The sequence below is a fragment of the Papio anubis genome, chromosome 2 (assembly GCF_008728515.1).
Source record: "Papio anubis isolate 15944 chromosome 2, Panubis1.0, whole genome shotgun sequence".
NCBI lineage: Eukaryota > Metazoa > Chordata > Mammalia > Primates > Cercopithecidae > Papio > Papio anubis.
In genome coordinates this window covers 159,012,331-159,029,373 of record NC_044977.1, presented here as the reverse complement: position 1 = coordinate 159,029,373, position 17,043 = coordinate 159,012,331, and the positions used below count along the sequence as shown (strand labels likewise).

At 39.2% G+C, this 17,043-nt stretch overlaps 1 protein-coding gene across 4 annotated transcripts in view; it reads left to right on the top strand.

Annotated features, from left to right (window-relative positions):
• The window catches only part of DNAJC13 (DnaJ heat shock protein family (Hsp40) member C13), a 121,441-nt gene extending 104,683 nt beyond the window's left edge, over positions 1 to 16,758 (top strand). For 2 of the 4 annotated variants that reach the window (XM_021934865.2, XM_021934864.2), the window contains 8 exons: positions 547 to 716; positions 876 to 918; positions 1,258 to 1,431; positions 3,023 to 3,202; positions 3,548 to 3,688; positions 5,613 to 5,756; positions 8,082 to 8,181; positions 15,906 to 16,591. In XM_021934865.2, the coding sequence (XP_021790557.1) occupies positions 547 to 716; positions 876 to 918; positions 1,258 to 1,431; positions 3,023 to 3,202; positions 3,548 to 3,688; positions 5,613 to 5,756; positions 8,082 to 8,181; positions 15,906 to 16,012 (1,059 nt within the window). In that variant the 3' untranslated portion in view covers positions 16,013 to 16,591. Of the gene's footprint in view, positions 1 to 546; positions 717 to 875; positions 919 to 1,257; positions 1,432 to 3,022; positions 3,203 to 3,547; positions 3,689 to 5,612; positions 5,757 to 8,081; positions 8,182 to 14,883; positions 14,993 to 15,905 lie in introns of all 4 variants that reach the window. The other 2 variants (XR_002520550.2, XM_021934866.2) reach the window with 2 other exon arrangements.
• The last annotated feature ends 285 nt before the right edge of the window (positions 16,759 to 17,043 follow it).

Sequence of the window (17,043 nt, the reverse complement as noted above, 5' to 3'; positions counted from 1 at the left end):
TATGTATATGCTAGATGTGTTTTTTAAAAACTGCGTTTTAAATCCTTTTTTGGAAAAAGACACAGTATAACATAAAACATGCAACAAAATAAATGCACTAGAAAATACTTGTAAGACAGAGGTAGAATGAGAAAAATTAGTTTGTGCGGGCAGGGCTATAAGGGAGAGTTGGAAGGGACAGGCCTGGTTAAGGGCATTCTGCATAGGTAAGGCAAGACCTATGAGGTGTGCTCTGGGAACTTTACCATACTAGTGATACTGAGGCAGGGGGTAAAAATGAAACTTTTTTTTTTGGTAACCATGGCAGAACAGAGAAAATGAAACTTGATAGGTAAGTAGGATCAGGTCGTACTGAGTGTTATTTAAACGTACCTTTGCATAAACCGAGGATTATCTTTTTCACTTCAGAACTTTTAGGTAATGGTTATGGCCCACATAAGTCATAACACAAATTATATTGATATTCTATCTTATTAGCAAAATACAAACAAAATATTGAGATGTTTCCAATAGGTGTCTTTTTCATTCTCAAACCTCCTCCTATAGGTTCGAATTATGTTAATGAAATTTCTACCAAGTGTTTTCATGGATGCTATGAGAGACAATCCTGAAGCTGCTGTACATATTTTTGAAGGAACTCATGAAAATCCTGAGTTAATTTGGAATGATAATTCCAGAGATAAAGTGTCCACAACAGTTAGGGAAATGATGCTAGAGTAAGTAAAAACAAAGGTAATAATTTATATCCTTTAAATAAAATCACTGGGAAGGGCAAACATTTCTTACTGTGCCTATCACCTCTAAAACTTATGCTAAAGGTTAATGAAAATGTATTTTGTGACTGAAGTTTGATATTCATCCTTTTTTTCCCCAAGGCACTTTAAAAATCAGCAGGACAACCCTGAGGCAAACTGGAAGGTAAAATATGCTTTTATTTTACATCTTATTTTCTGTTGATTTAGTTGTTTTAACTTTCTACTGAGTCAGTTTAATGCCAACCTATAACTACTTTGTCATTAAGACTCTTGGGTATTCCCCTGGAAAATAAGGCTTCAAACATAAAAATTGGAATACTTACTTTTGAAGTTAGTAAGAAGAGCACCCATTCTGAACTTTATTAAGAAAAAATTCATAATTTGATTACATTAATGGCTATTTGTGGACTGATTAACATTATAAATAATTCTTTAATATAGTGTGCATTTCTAGCTTCAAGATTATTGAGTGCCTTGACTGTGGTTCTTTCTCTATTTAAAGTTACCTGAAGATTTTGCCGTGGTGTTTGGAGAAGCAGAGGGTGAACTTGCTGTTGGAGGAGTCTTCTTGAGGATCTTTATTGCACAACCAGCCTGGGTTCTAAGAAAGCCTAGAGAATTTCTTATTGCACTGTTAGAAAAATTAACTGAGCTCCTAGAGAAGAACAATCCTCATGTAAGCTTCAGTCATCAGCAAAACATTTCAAAGACTCTGCTAACTAGACTGGTGTTTCTCTTACAACCTTATTCACAAAGACCGTGAATTAGGAACTGGCCAGCTCTTTCAGTGTAGCAGCCACATTTAAATTCACATATGCCCCTCGATCATTTTTTGCCATGTTCAAAAGTGAAGCTCTTTAGTATGTTTATGAACCAAAGTTAAAGATATCTATATTGAGAGGATGCTATTTCTAAAAATTACAGAAGCCCTAAAAGAAGGTTTTTACTGTCCATCTCTAATGAATATGTAATTTTAAGGAGAAACCTGTGTTCAGTGTTCCTCTGAGAGTCTGTTCTGCTTGGGCGTGTGCTACACTCTACTTTATGTATATGGCAGGGATAACCCTAGTCAAAGAAATTGACAGAAGAGTAGTAACTATGTGGCTGAATCCTGTATCTGTGGCTGAGGCTACCTGGGAAGCAGGAGTGAGTGAAAAGGTAGCTTTGTTCTTGGTTTGCCAAGCCAAATACCCTGATAGTATATAAGATTTTGTTTTTCAAAGTCTTTTTTGTTTTCAGAAGTTTTAAGATTTTGTTGAGATGGAAGACAATTGACCTACATGATTGTTGTTGAATTAAACAGCCTGGCTACAAAATAAGGTGATTAAGAGCCTGAGTTGTGTTATTAGGTGGTCCCAGCCATACCACTGACCAGCTCTGTGACCTTGAGTAACACCTCATGACTCTGCCTCAGTTGCTGCGTTTATAGAATAATCATAGCACCTGTCTCTGAGGCTGAGGTTCTAATGAGTTAATATATATAGAATACTTAACATAATGTCTGGCACATTTCAAGTGCTTAGAAATTATTAGTTATTATCATTAACTTAGTAAAACATATTTTAGAAACGTGATTAGCTTGCCAAGTATTTACCAGTGCTACTTTCTGTAGTCATATTCCTCTAATAGGATTTTTACTACATACATAGTTTGCTTGGAAAATGCAGTTCTCAGAAGCTAAAACTTAGGGAAAGCACATAGCAGTTTCCTCCTATGTCACTGTTCTTTTTGGACACATTCCAATTTTAATGTTAATTCAAGATGCATTTTATTATGGTTCTGGATGTGTGCATCTAATGGTATAAACTGAAGGTCTTTCCAATCCATTATCCACAATAGAAAGTGCTTTGTGGGAGCCAGACATGTCAAATGGTAGGATTTTTAATGAAACTGGGAAAAACATTTCACTAGTTCTGCATTCTTCTGGATTATTGTTCTGACACTAACATACCTGCAGCATGGTCTAAAAATTTCTAGTAATATCATTTGGGACATGATCTCTTAAACTTGCAGTAGAAATTAGGTATACCTAACCTAGTGAAATCTTGCTTATATTAAAATAGCACATTCTTAAAGTCCTTTGGATTCATGCCTTTTATCAAAGAAAATGGGAAGTTCGTTGTTCTCTTCAGATTCGTGAGTCTGTTTTCAAGTATCAGCACTTAGAACTTTTGAATCCCTAGTTTTGAACACCAAATACATTACCTTGGATATTTAGGATGGTGTGAGTATTTTATAGTTGATTTATTTCTGTTTTACACCTGCAGGGAGAAACTCTGGAAACCTTGACAATGGCAACAGTGTGTCTCTTCAGTGCACAGCCTCAGCTGGCAGATCAGGTCCCGCCATTGGGCCATCTTCCCAAAGTTATCCAGGCAATGAATCATAGGAACAATGCCATTCCTAAGAGTGCCATTCGCGTTATCCATGCCTTGTCTGAAAATGAGGTATTGATGAATCACTTAGTAGCTTCTAAGCTCCAGAATTTATCTGCGCTCCCTTCTTGACTGATACAAGTTGTAGTATTATATAAATCCCCTTTCTGCCATGTGTCTTTTTGCATACGAACCCCATGGTATTTTATTAGTTCTGGGTTTATCAAAACTGGTATCTATCAAATCAGTTTTGATAGATACCAGTTTAGATGATATAATTAATAGATTAAATTTTGGTTCAGTTCATTGTTAAACTGAAAGGGATTCTTTTTTACGTATTTACTTACTTTGTTATAGTATTTACCATGTTATATAAATATTGTTACTCTACAAGTAACCTTCTCTTTTGGCACTTAGTTGTGTGTTCGAGCCATGGCATCTTTAGAGACCATTGGCCCACTGATGAATGGAATGAAAAAGCGAGCAGATACTGTCGGTCTAGCCTGTGAAGCAATTAATCGAATGTTTCAGAAGGAGCAGAGTGAATTAGTAGCACAAGTAAGTGACTTTCTAGATTTAGCACTATTTTAGGAAAGCAAACATACCAAATAGACTTTCACTTATTTGGTACTGATTTGGTTTCCTTAAGGTTGATGAGAGTTCACTTGTGAGTTTGTGTATACACAATTTTATATCTTATATATACATACACATACATACACAGTGTATATAATATGTGTGTGTTTGTGTATGCATATATACATGTATATTAGTGTGTGTATATAGACACACACAGAAAAATGGGGCCAGCTGCCAACAGTCTTACCAACTCGAAGTACTTTTATGGTGTGTAAAATTTAAATCTTGGCTATCCATTGTGCAATTAACTTAGCTTAGCTTGCTTAGCTTGATTTGTAAAATGTGCTTCATCCTCTTTGGAAAAATTTATTCTGTTAATTTATTCCTTTGTTTCTTAAGTCATGTTTAAGAAACATGCCAAGATAATGCCTTTTTCAAAGAGACTGTCCACCTAATGAAAACTGGACTTGATGGATATCCACGTAGATAGATGTTGAAAGAACAAAAAACATGCAATAAATTTAAAAACTTACAAAAGCGATCTTTCTAAAATGTAACTCAAAGAACAAATACCACATGATCTGACCTGTAAGTGGAGTCTAAAACAATCAGACTCATAGAAGCAGAGAGTAGAATGGTGATTACTAGAGGCTGGGGGTGGGGAGAATGGGAAAAAGCTGGTCAAAAAGTACAAAGTTTCTGTTAGGAAGAATAAGGCTTTTAAGATCTATTGTGCAGTATGGTGACTATGGTTAATAATACATTGTATATTTCAAAATTGGTAAGAGTAGATTTTAAATGTTTCCACAAAAAAATAAGTATTTGTAATGGTAGATATGCTGATTAGCTTGATTTAATTATTCTGCATTGTATGCATGTGTCATAACATCACTTTATTTCCCATAAATAGATATGATAAAAAATAATAAAGTGTTTAAATAGAATTCTGAAATATAACTGAGCCATTCTTCATCTTAAAAACCATTCAGTGGTTTCTCATTACCTGCCAGATGACTAAGTGACATCTGGTATCCTTAGACAGAATACAAGGCCCTGCATCTTTATTATCTGGGCTTCCCATTCTCCCAGCTCCTCAGCCTTACCCGCTGGACCCTCACTGAGGCAAGCAGAGCTGTTGGGTACATCTCAAAGAGATATTGGATGCTCTGAGGTTCAGACTTATGATTGGCTTGAGGAATTTGATGTGTAGGAAAGAACATGAGCTGGTACTACCACTTACTGGCTTTCTGACCTTAGACGTGATATTTAACCTTAAAATGCTCAGATTTCTCATCTGTAAAACAAGGTTATGACATCTCGCAGGGTTGTTATGAGAATAGTCCCTGAAAAAAGAGGTGCACTCACTAAGTGTCTTATTTCTACCTATTCCCTCTGAGTTTCAAAATGGATAGTGAAAATTGTGATACCAGGTTATGATTCAGCTTTTATTAGGCTGATATGAAATGTACGATGACCACAAAGATTGATGTTTGAAGAAAATATGAAAATATACTAACGTATTTCAGAGATCGTTGCCTGTTAGTACAGTGTTACTAGGGCAGGCAGCCCAGTACAGGAGCTAAAAGCTCAGGTTCTATATTTTCTGGCTCCAGATACATATTTTAGTACTGCCCAGCTCTGTGATTATGAACATATTTTTTTACTGTTTTACCCTTTGTGCATTAATTGAATAAAATAATTGATGTATAGCATTTAGGATGGTTGATGGCACAGAATAAGATCTCATTAAATAAAAATATCATTAGATACTTAAGCCTGTGTATGGCATTAAAATATGGTGCACAGGCTGCCTTCCAGGTATGGTCCTGGGGGTAAAATTATTTCTTCAGTGGATGATTTCCATTTTTTCTGTATGTTTATATATGCTTAATATTTTTTCTAGGCCCTAAAAGCAGATTTGGTTCCATACCTCTTAAAATTACTCGAAGGCATTGGTCTGGAAAACCTGGACAGCCCAGCAGCCACTAAGGCTCAGATTGTTAAAGCTCTCAAGGCAATGACTCGAAGTTTGCAGTATGGAGAACAGGTGAGTCTGCATAGAGGCAACTTTTGATTTTCTGAAAGCCAGGGTCTTGGCTGTGGATGATCCACGAACCTGTGTTCAAGTTCCACTTACAGATACGGTTCTGCTGGCTGTAACTGGAGAAGATCCAGAGCCCAAGGATGGACTTGCATACCTGCCTCATAACTGATGAAAAAGCATAAACCGTACACTCAGTATTCAAGAGGATTCTCCTGGATAGTGATGGCATGTTGTACACTTCAGGAAGAAAAATGCTGGAAACCTTTAGCACAGAATATGCAGCATTTAGTGCTGCTTAACTTTCAGCTCTAGGAGTTATTCATGGGTATTGATAACGAAATTCATTAACCATCCCATGATGCTATTTTAAAAGATGTAGAACATCATTTTTGTTTTCATTTCCTTTCTTGCTGGTGCTTATAAAGTGTTGGGTTTTTTTTTCTTTTGTCGTGACTTCATTTTTCCTGTGTGTATTAGTGTATTTCAGCTGCACGTATTTGCTGACTTTAGGGCTGTTCAGTAATTTAATTTTCCTCCTTGGTTTTATTTTTATTATTGCCTTTAAGGAGTTCCTCATTCATTGTTACTATATAGCCCCATCTACTAATGCTCATTTTTATTGACTTGAAATTTACATAGCATAAAATTAACCATTTTATGGTGAATAGTTAATTGGCATTTACGACATTAACAGTGTTGTGCAAATTCCACTGTATCTAGTTCCAAAACATTTTCATCACCTCTGTGCCCATTCAGCAGCTACTCTGCCTTTCTTCCTTCCCCCAACCTTTGGCACCCACCAATCTGTTTTCTGTCTCTGGATTTACCTCTTCTGCGTATTTCATATAAATGGAATCATACACATGTGACCCTTTGTGTCTGTCTTGTCACTGAACATGTTTTTAAGCATCATCCATGTTATCAATGCTTTATTTTTATGTCTAAATATGTCATTGTATGTAAATGCTCCAATTTGCTTATCCATTCATCTGTTGATGGACATTTGGGTTATTTCCTCTGCTAATCTTCTACAGGTTTTAACTGACTTCAGCTACAGCTTTCCTGTAGTGAATTTACTGGATTTGTATGTTTCAAGTAAAGAAACATTTTTCATGCCATTGTCATTCTATCGATATGATTATTTAAATGACTTAAAATGATATTAAAGAAGAGAAGCAGCATGTATTGCTGCAGTCATTAACTGGTGTGTTTTAAAAAGTATTTTCTTGGTTTTTGCCTATGAGTGTTCTAAACGCCAAGCAGAGGCTCTCCTGCATACCACTTGCAGGCAGTTGTCTTGTCCTTGACTTGCCTCAGGATTCCTGGTAATGAAATTAGCAAAGTAATCCTGACACCCACTTTCTACACCCTAGGGAGGGGAGGAAAGAGGTATAGTAGTTTCTAAATAGGAACTCCCCTGCCAGCTTTACAACTAATCACTTCCACTATTGCTTCTTTCCAAGGTTGGAGCAGGTGCCTCTTTCCTTGGACTCACACAGTCCCCTTGTATAACCCTGCTTTAATTCTTACCACGGAATTATTTGACTCTGTCTCCCCTACTAGATTGTAAGCACTTCAGAGACAGTCTCTTTCTCATCTTTGTGTTCACTGTGCCTACCACATAAGAGGTGCTCGGTAAAATATTTGATATGAACATTGATGTGCAAAAGATATTCACTAAGTTGGCATTTCCTGAATGTTTTGTCACCCAGAAATATCATTCATCTTAGTTTAGTGCATATTCCCACACATATATTATTTGTACTCATAATATGTGTATATATTTCAAGTACATACATGTACCCATTTTACTTCTGATATTCTGATGCTTTCTATATTAACCAGTTTTATTTTTTCAAGCATACTGTTCATAACCCTCCTGGTTGTTTCATAAACGTCTTTAGGTCATAATTTGAAAGACTGCTTTAAGTTTTAGCTCAATTTGGCAGTATCTTCTCCCCAAACTCCTTCCTTGAGAATAGCTCATCAGCCCATACACTGTCAAGCCATCTGTTACTGTCACAAGAAAATACTCTGCATAGGAATCTTCCTCCTTGAATTACATATAAGTCAGTAATTGTAGGTTCAAATAATAGAGTCCAGCTTTAGCGGGACGACTGACTCGAGGACTTCTTTGGGTCTGCCTTAATGAGATGTGTCTGGCACAGTGCCTGCTATGGCGTGTTTGATGAATGCTAGTTCTTGCTCCATATTTGGGTCTTTCCTCACTGGCCTTCTTCCTTGTTGCTTTGGAAGTTGGTTTTTCTTTTTGTCTTCCAACATCCAGCCCTTGATTTTATGTTCAAAGGACTTGTTTTACTTCCCTAGGTGAATGAAATCCTGTGTCGTTCTTCAGTCTGGAGTGCCTTCAAAGATCAGAAACATGATTTGTTCATTTCTGAGTCACAAACAGCAGGATACCTCACAGGTAAGCCATACCTAATTGGTTATCATAAGACACCTGGCAGAAGCCACTTGGACCTTTCTTTTGCCTTAAATAGACTTAAAATTGTGTTTAGAGTGTTTCTTAGGCTACTGGCTGACCTTTCTTGGAGGTGCTATGAGCATGTGGTAGACCTCTGGTTAATTTAGCCTTATATAGCATGCAAACTATTGTTGTGTTGAATAGGTACTGACTAAAGCATGTATTTTTTTCAGTTTTGATCCAGTTAATTGGGTCATAGAATATATTTGGAGCATGTCTGTATTAAAGTATTTATCTTGTAAAGAGAATGAATAAATATCTGCTGAGGAATATCAGTATCAGAAACATATCATCGTTCCATATCTGTCAGAATAACAGATTAAAACTCCAATATGTATAATTGTATGTAAAAGATATTCTTGACTGGGCGCAGTGGCCTGTAATCCCAGCACTTTGGGAAGCCGAGGCGGGCGGATCACAAGGTCAGGAGATCGAGACCATCCTGTCTAACATGGTGAAACTCCCATCTCTACTAAAAATACAAAAAATTAGTCAGGTGTGGTAGCAGGCGCCTGTAGTCCCAGCTACTCGGGAGGCTGAGGCAGGAGAATGACGTGAACCTGGGAGGCAGAGCCTTGCAGTGAGCCAAGATGGTGCTACTGCACTCCAGCCTGGGTGACAGAGTGAGATTCTGCCTCAAAAAAAGATATTCTCCTAAGTTTCCAGTGATTCGTTTATGGTTTTGCTAAATATTTAGGGTATGTCCTTTTATGGGGGTGGAATATATAGGTATCATGAATGAAAGGATGTTTTATTGCTTTGGTTTCAAAGGATACTATGTTTAAAACTCAGAACATTTGTTTGACACACTAATTGCATAATTTTAGAATAGTCATTTTCATATAGCCTTCAACATAAGAAAGTCAGACTATTGCTGAATGCTAAAGAGGCAGTATCTTGTCTGGTATAAAAGTTTTTAATTTGAAATTAACCTTAGGAATATGAGGCGGTTCTTGCTGTCTGCCTGAAATTGTAGTATATAAAAAGATGTCAGCCCTGCATTCTCTCCTAACCAAAGATGATAGAGATAAACTAAGAGAAAAAATTATCACCCACGGTTTCTAAACCATTGTAATTGTTTTAATCTTGATTGCTAGTATAGAAGTTTATAAAATCATGAAGACTCAATCTGGAATATTCAAAACTAGGGGCTTTGGAGGAAGTTTTACCTGGTTTTAATTTTAAACTTGGTGTGACACTTTTTTTCTTCACCATAACCACTTTAATATTGACACTCCTAAAGTTTAGCAGAGTCCTAAATGTATAAAATGTATAAAATGTATAAACATGCAGTGCTTTGGCTGCAGGTCTGTCCTGTTCAGAACAGTGTCATAGGTTTTGTTTTAACTTTTCCATCCCCTGTCCCTCATATCTATGGAGAAAATACCTAGACCGTGGTCTTAGTCTATCCCATATCTCTCTTCAGATTTGGTGTTAAAACTATAGCTTCTAAGTAGGAGTTTGTTCTTGCAGGCACTATAAAAACTTTACCTCTTTAGCCTCTGTCCAAAAATTTATATACCACATTTTGATGGCATTACATTCATTACTTTGTGTATAAGGGTGGTATGATTGAAAAAAAAATCTGCCTTATTTTTATTTTATTATTTATTTTTTTGAGACAGTCTCGCTGTCTCACCCAGGCTGGAGTGCAGTGGCACGACCTCAGCTCACTGCAACCTCTGCTCCCTGTATTCAAGTGATTCTCCTGCCTCAGCTTCCCAAGTAGCTGGGATTACAGGCTTGCCCCAGCATACTCAGCTAATTTTTGTAATTATTGTTGTTATCATTATTATTTTTAGTAAAGATGGGATTTTGCCATGTTAGCCCTGCTGGTCTTCAACTCCTGGCTTCAGGTGATCCACCCACCTCGGCCTCCCAAAGTGCTGGGATTACAGGCGTGAGCCACCACACCTGGCCTCTTTTTTTTTTTTTTTCTTTTTTGCGACAGAGTCTGGCTCTGTCACCCAGGCTGGAGTGCAATGGTGCAATCTCGGCTCACTGAAACCTCTGTCTCCCAGGTTCAAGCCATTCTCCTGCCTCAGCTTCCCAAGTATTTGGGATGATAGGCATGCACCACCATGCCTGGCTAATTTTTGTATTTTTAGTAAAGGCTGGTCTCAAACTCCTGGCCTCAGGTGATCTGCCCACTTCGGCCTCCCAAAGTGTTGGGATTACAGGCTTGAGCCAGCACTTCCGCCCTTTTTTTTTTTTTTTTTTTTGAGATGGAGTCTTGCTCTGTTGCCCAGGCTGGAGTGCTGCAGCATGATCTCAGCTCACTACAACCTTTGCCTCCTGGGTTCAAGCGATTCTCCTGCCTCAACCTCCCAAGTAGCTGGGATTACAGGTATGCACCACCATGCCTGGGTAATTTTTGTATTTTTAGTAGAGATGGGGTTTTGCCATGTTGGCCAGGCTGGTCTCGGACTCCTGACCTCAAATGATCCACCCGCCTCATACTCCCAAAGTCCTGGGATTACCGGCGTGAGCCACTGCACCTGTTCAGCCTTATTTTTCTTAACTAAGAGTAAATTGGCCCTGAAGAATACTAGTATGTATATTATAAGCTTCTCTACAGGAAAGCTGGTTCTAATTCTTTTATTCTGTCTTATCTGTCATTCTTTGACTTGATGAAATAAAAAACATGTGTCCTTGACTTAGATTGTGAACCTTTAAAAGGTCTGTGGTTAGAATCCAGAAGAAATAGGGGTTTGTCTTCAGAAACCTGGACTTCATTTGTTCCTCACCCCCATCCACATGCTCTAGTAACTATAGGGAAAAGGTATAGGCAGTAAAAAGCTTCTTGCCTTTCCTTTTACTTGGATCTGTGGGGTGGCTTCTGAATGAGATATGAAAAGTGGCTGTGAAGGGATTAGAAGAAGGTTAGGGAAAAAGAAAAGTTGGGGTATACAAATTTCTTCCCATCCCTGAGCCGGCTTAAGGGACAGCAAGTTCTGTACAGGCCTGGCCAAGTGGGGAGATGGTGTAAAACCCAACCAGGAAGGAACTTGGAGATAATGAGTCTTCCAGAAGGCCATTACTGAAGCCTGCAGACATGTCCATGTAGAACAGTCTGGACAAGCCATAAGCATTATTGGCCCCAGAATTGTGAAATTCTGGGCATGTTATCAATCTGGGATGCTCTTCTGTAGTGATGTTAGTTTTTTGAGATTTTTTCGTCAGCTCTAGTCTGTCCTATTTGAAAGGACCAACTTGCTGGCTACAGTGGCTTTTGTCTGTAATCCCAGGAATTTTGGAGGCCAAGGTGGGCAGACTGCTTGAGTCCGAGTTTCAGACCAGTGTAGGCAACACGGCAAGACCCCGTCTCTACAAAAAAATACAAAAATTTAGCCAGGCATGTTGGTGCATGCCTGTAGTCCCACCTACTTGGGAGGCTCTCTTGAGCCTAGGAGGCGGAAGTCGCAGTGAGCTGAGCTCGCACCACCACGCTCCAGCCTGGGCAACAGAGCAAGACCTTGTCTCAAAAAAATTAATTAATTAAATTACATTAAAAATGAACCAACTGGCCGGGCGCGGTGGCTCAAGCCTGTAATCCCAGCACTTTGGGAGGCCGAGACGGGCGGATCACGAGGTCAGGAGATCGAGACCATCCTGGCGAACACGGTGAAACCCCGTCTCTACTAAAAAATACAAAAAACTAGCCGGGCGAGGTGGCGGGCGCCTGTAGTCCCAGCTACTCGGGAGGCTGAGGCAGGAGAATGGCGTAAACCCGGGAGGCGGAGCTTGCAGTGAGCTGAGATCCGGCCACTGCACTCCAGCCTGGGTGACAGAGCAAGACTCCGTCTCAAAAAAAAAAAAAAAAATGAACCAACTATTTCAAGAGTTAAAGCTGCTAACTCTTGCCGTCTGCCTGAAATTGTAGTATATAAGGTGCCAACCCTACATCTTCCTCTAATTGCAGATGATGTAGGCAGATTAAGAGATAAATTAGGTAAATTTACCACCAGTTGGATTGATGTGTGCTCATTGCTTGAGTTGCCAAATGTTTTTCGTGTTTGAGCTTTTCATTGATGTATTGTGTATCATGTGTTTGATAAAAGGGGCATGTAGTTCTAATAATGGTAAAATACCATGATGTGGAACTCCAGGAATTTATAGTGTTGTGTTGAACTGGGATTGCATTTAATTAAAATGTGCCCTGTGCTACTTCCAAACTTCAGAAGATACAGATTGTACCCCGCCCCTCTGTAATCATTGAAATCAAGGTTGCTGACTGGGCGCAGTAGCTCACGCCTGTAATCCCAGCACTTTAGGAGGCCGAGGCAGGCGGATCACGAGGTCAGGAGATCAAGACCATCCTGGCTAACACAGTGAAACCCCATCTCTACTAAAAATACAAAAAAATTAGCCGGGCGCAGTGGCGGATGCCTGTGGTCGCAGCTACTCGGGAGGCTGAGGCAGGAAAATGGCGTGAACCTGGGAGGCAGAGCTTGCAGTGAGCCGAGATGGCACCACTGCACTCCAGCCTGGGCGACAGAGCGAGAGGACTCTGTCTCGGGGAAGAAAAAAAAAAAAAAAGAAGAAGAAATCAAGGTTGCTGTGACAACACACATCACCAACCCTTTCTTCTAACTGATGTCTTTAGGTGAGTTTGGCAGGTTAGGTGAACTTTATTTAGGACATGGGGGAAAGACAAAGGAGTGAATTACTACTTCGAAGTAAGATAAAAATGACCAAAACTATGTTGTCTTCTCTCTGGCGGCTGAGTAAATGTCATTCAGTCACATGCTCAAGATTTGGGGTAAAAATTTTAAAGTCCTAGCTAGGTAGGATTACTCAATGTTGAAAAATTGAAATGAGACTGCCTATTTCCATAGTTTCTCTAGCCTGGCATATTTTGTTTTATGACAAATGCTTATTTAAGTTTGCCTCAGTGGAATTTTTCCTGTGGATGCAGATAAATTGTGGTTACTCATTATCCAGGGCCCTTGATTACTTAGCCATTTGTTAGGTTCTAGAACAGCTTGGTGCTATCTCAGAGCCTCATAAAAAATAATTTCAGCAGTGAAAATCCTCAAATTACCTCACCTAGAAAATCAGTAGCAAAAGAAGGAATAACAGGAAAAGGAACAGACGCCAGGGCGAAGATGCTTTTAGGAGCCAGAATTGGAGATAACTTTTCACATATGTACTTCATCATGGTAGCCAATTCGGTTTTGTGGGATTCTCTGTAAATTTTCCATCTTTTCTCATTTCTCTGAAGGCCAACAGCCTTGTGCAAACTTGCCACATGCCCATTCCTGGCAGCCCCTGTTCTTCCAATCTTTCCCTGGAGAACACAACTGCTCTATTCCATGCAAGTGACCAAGCAGCACCTTTTAGCCCCAAGAAACCAGACACATCCTCAAGGAGAGGCCAGGGACCTGGGGAGACCACCTCGGATTTCATTTGTAGAACTATCCAGGAATTGATTTTGATTTGCCTTTCCTAAAGAGGCAAATGATGGTACTAAAATTTGGTTTCTTCCAAGCCCATCATTTCACCATTTAGATTTTAGCTCAGAGGTTCCCACATTTTCTCAGTTCACAGTGCCCTTAGTAGCGCAGTAATTTTTTCATCCATCCCCAAGCCAAAAGAAATACCTAATTAGCTTATGAAGTAATTGCAAGACCACTTGAAAGTAGTTGTTTGTATGGTAGTCAGCAGATGGCGCTGTGTTTCAAATTTAAAATAACCAGCAGTTAGCTGGATGATGTGGCAGGCACCTGTAGTCCACGTGGACAGGCCGAGTCCAGCTACTCAGTAGGCTGGGGTGGGAAGATCACTTGAGCCTAGGAGTTCGAGGCCTGGATAAGGGGGGCTCTTAAGGGAGTTGCTTGAGCCCAGGAGTTCAAGGCAACATAGACTGCCATCTGTTAAATACACACACACACACACGGGTGAAGGGAATAAATAAATATCCAGCAATGCCCCAGGGTGCCTCAGCACACAGTTTGAGAACTGCATCATTAATCCACTTTCTAGATGTAGCATTCGTGGTTTGGTCTCGTAACCTACTATTTTGATGGGAACCAAGTTGAGCCCACAATCAGAATTGCTCAGAAACCACACAGTCTGCAGTGTTTGAGGTCTTACTGTTAAGGGTTACATCTTTGATGAGACCTACTGGATGGTTTTGCAGTAATGGTGCTGCAGCCTAAAGTTCAGAGAGTGACAGGTGGTGGGAAATGATCACAGGGTGCTGCTGCAGCTCTGAACTGTGTTGTTAGAGGGTCTTTGTTGACCTGCTGGCCTTTTTCCTGAGCAGACGGTGAAAGGCCTGGCATCCTGATTGGCTCAAGGCAGGAGTTGATAGATGCAGGCTCCCACAGTACCTTAAAATGGGGAAATATTTTTTGTAAGCTCTACAAGTACAAGGTTTTTATAAGTACAGCATTCCAAGTACCTGGGCACTCTGGTTGGCTTCAGTTACAGCTCACACAGGCTGAGTCATCTCTGCCCGTGTATCTGTGCAAGCCATTTCACATTCCATAGTACCAATACTTTTAAGGTCAAAAACAAGATGAATCTGAATGGTGGCCTTTTGTCCTCCACCAATCCCTGTTTCTACCTTCATCAAACTACTCTGCTGTTTGCGCTTCCTCACAACTTCCCTTGCTGCTTATATTTCTTTTTTCCCCTCAGGTGTCTCTCCTTCCCTTCTAACTGGCAGCAGCCCCCTTCACCTCAGGAGCGGGCTTTAGATCCGCTCTGCCAGGCAGCTTGCTAACTTCTGTGTAGCTCTCTGAAGCAGGTAGAGAAACGTTTTGCTAAATGCATGCCACTCCCACTGCCTTTCTAGTCCTAACCCTTCAATGTTCCTTAGTTGTTTGCCTTGTTTCCTACAATTTCAGCTAAAACTATTGCTCAGTATGCAGTATTACGCTACAGTGTCCCTTCCAAGTACTTGTTAGTTTGTACAGTGCTTCTGAGATGTAATTAAATGTTTATGCAATGTTTAAAAGAAACTCTAGAGGGCTAAAGCCATTAATATGCCCATAGGACATATGGTAAATGCTGGCATATATAGCATTTTCGTGTAATAGAAACAGAATCAAGGGAGAAATATATGACTAAAATATCAATACCCTTTCACGTAGCATTCTTGTTTTAAACTATGATAGATGGATGTCGAGAGCCTTCCTTTTCTTTCTCAGAGTCCTTGGTGTAGCAACCCTTGTTCATTTGGTGTTACTTGTTATAATAGCATTTCTTTGCACCAAATGAAAATAGGTTAGTTTGAGTGTTGACAGAAGTGTTTATGTTGAATTTTGTCACATATGACTTTTGGATGGGCTGAGTGTAGTTTCTTTTGTCTGTTTCCATTTTTGTCCATTCAACATAGTTCTTTTCAGTGCTCGGAATTTTTTGAAAGATTGAAAATGAAAGATTCCCAAATGTAAGAAGGAAAAATTTTTCCATATTTCCACACCAGTGTTACTGTCCAGCATACATTTTGAAATGATTTCTAGTCTATAGTATAGGCAAACATGAAAAGGGTACTATGTAGCTGTTGATTAAGGTATGGATACACATTTAGGTAATTGAAATAGGTGATGAGTTTTGTGTGATGGAGAGCCTGAACAGGCTCTGACATTTTTATAAAGGTCAGTGTTTTCACTTGACTCTGCTCTCTAGAGGTGTGTGTTTTCCTTTCTCTCTTGCAGGACCTGGAGTTGCTGGCTACCTTACTGCAGGTACATCCACGTCGGTCATGTCTAACCTGCCACCTCCCGTAGACCATGAGGCAGGCGACCTTGGCTATCAGACTTGAAATATTCACGACAGACAATAAACGCTGAAAGGCCAGTGCCGAGTCCACATTCCTCCAGCTGATACGTTGAAGCAAACTCTTACTGCCTTTCTCCTGGTTTCATGACAGTGTTACTCCTTTTTCTATAAATATATTTTTAGGAAAAAAGTCAGTGATTCTAATTGTATCACATTATAAGAAAGCACTCTGTGGATCAACCTAAGTGGGTACACAAGAATTTTTTTTTCTTGGTGTATGTAAGCACATTTGTTCCTTTATATCTGTTTACAAAACTGTGAATCAAAAAGACAAAACTTTCTTCCTAGTTTTTGTAATTTTTTTTTGAATTAGCATGACTGTAGGGTTGAGCTACAGTCAACGAAAATTGGGCTAAGTCACTTTTCCCCAGGAAAGAATATTTCCCTCTCCTGCATCAAGTCTGCGTGGCCATCTTCCCCCCACCGTCCAAGACTATTAGGTTTTGTCCCAGCACTCCTCACTGGCATCCTCAATCATTAACTTCTGAAAGCTCACAGTACACCTTAGTATGTATAACTGGCTTTACCAAATTGAATGAAGAGGAGCTTGTGCAAAAAAATTTAAAAATGGATGTCAAGATGTTATGTAAGAGATTAGTGTAATTGTGAAATGTTCTATACACTATCAAATATATAAAACTTTCTATATTGAATGTACATTATACAGATCATTCATATGTGTACATAAAATTTTAAAAATAAAGGGAATTGACTGCTTTGTTAATGAGATATATTTGTTCTAGTTTAATCTTTCCCTTTGAAGACCTCATATATCTTTATTTCTAAGACAGATGAAGTATTAAACAGACTTACCTTACATTCGTAACCATTCCTAACTTTAATATTGCAGCCACATCTAAGTCTCCAGACACAGCATCTCATTTATTTTTCATACAACACTCAGGAATGGGTCAGGCTGTTAATAATGTGTGATATTAATTCTGTTTTTAAGAAGAGAAAATTAAATAGCCAGAAGATTTTTCAAATAGCAAGTCTCAGCACATAGATTTTCTA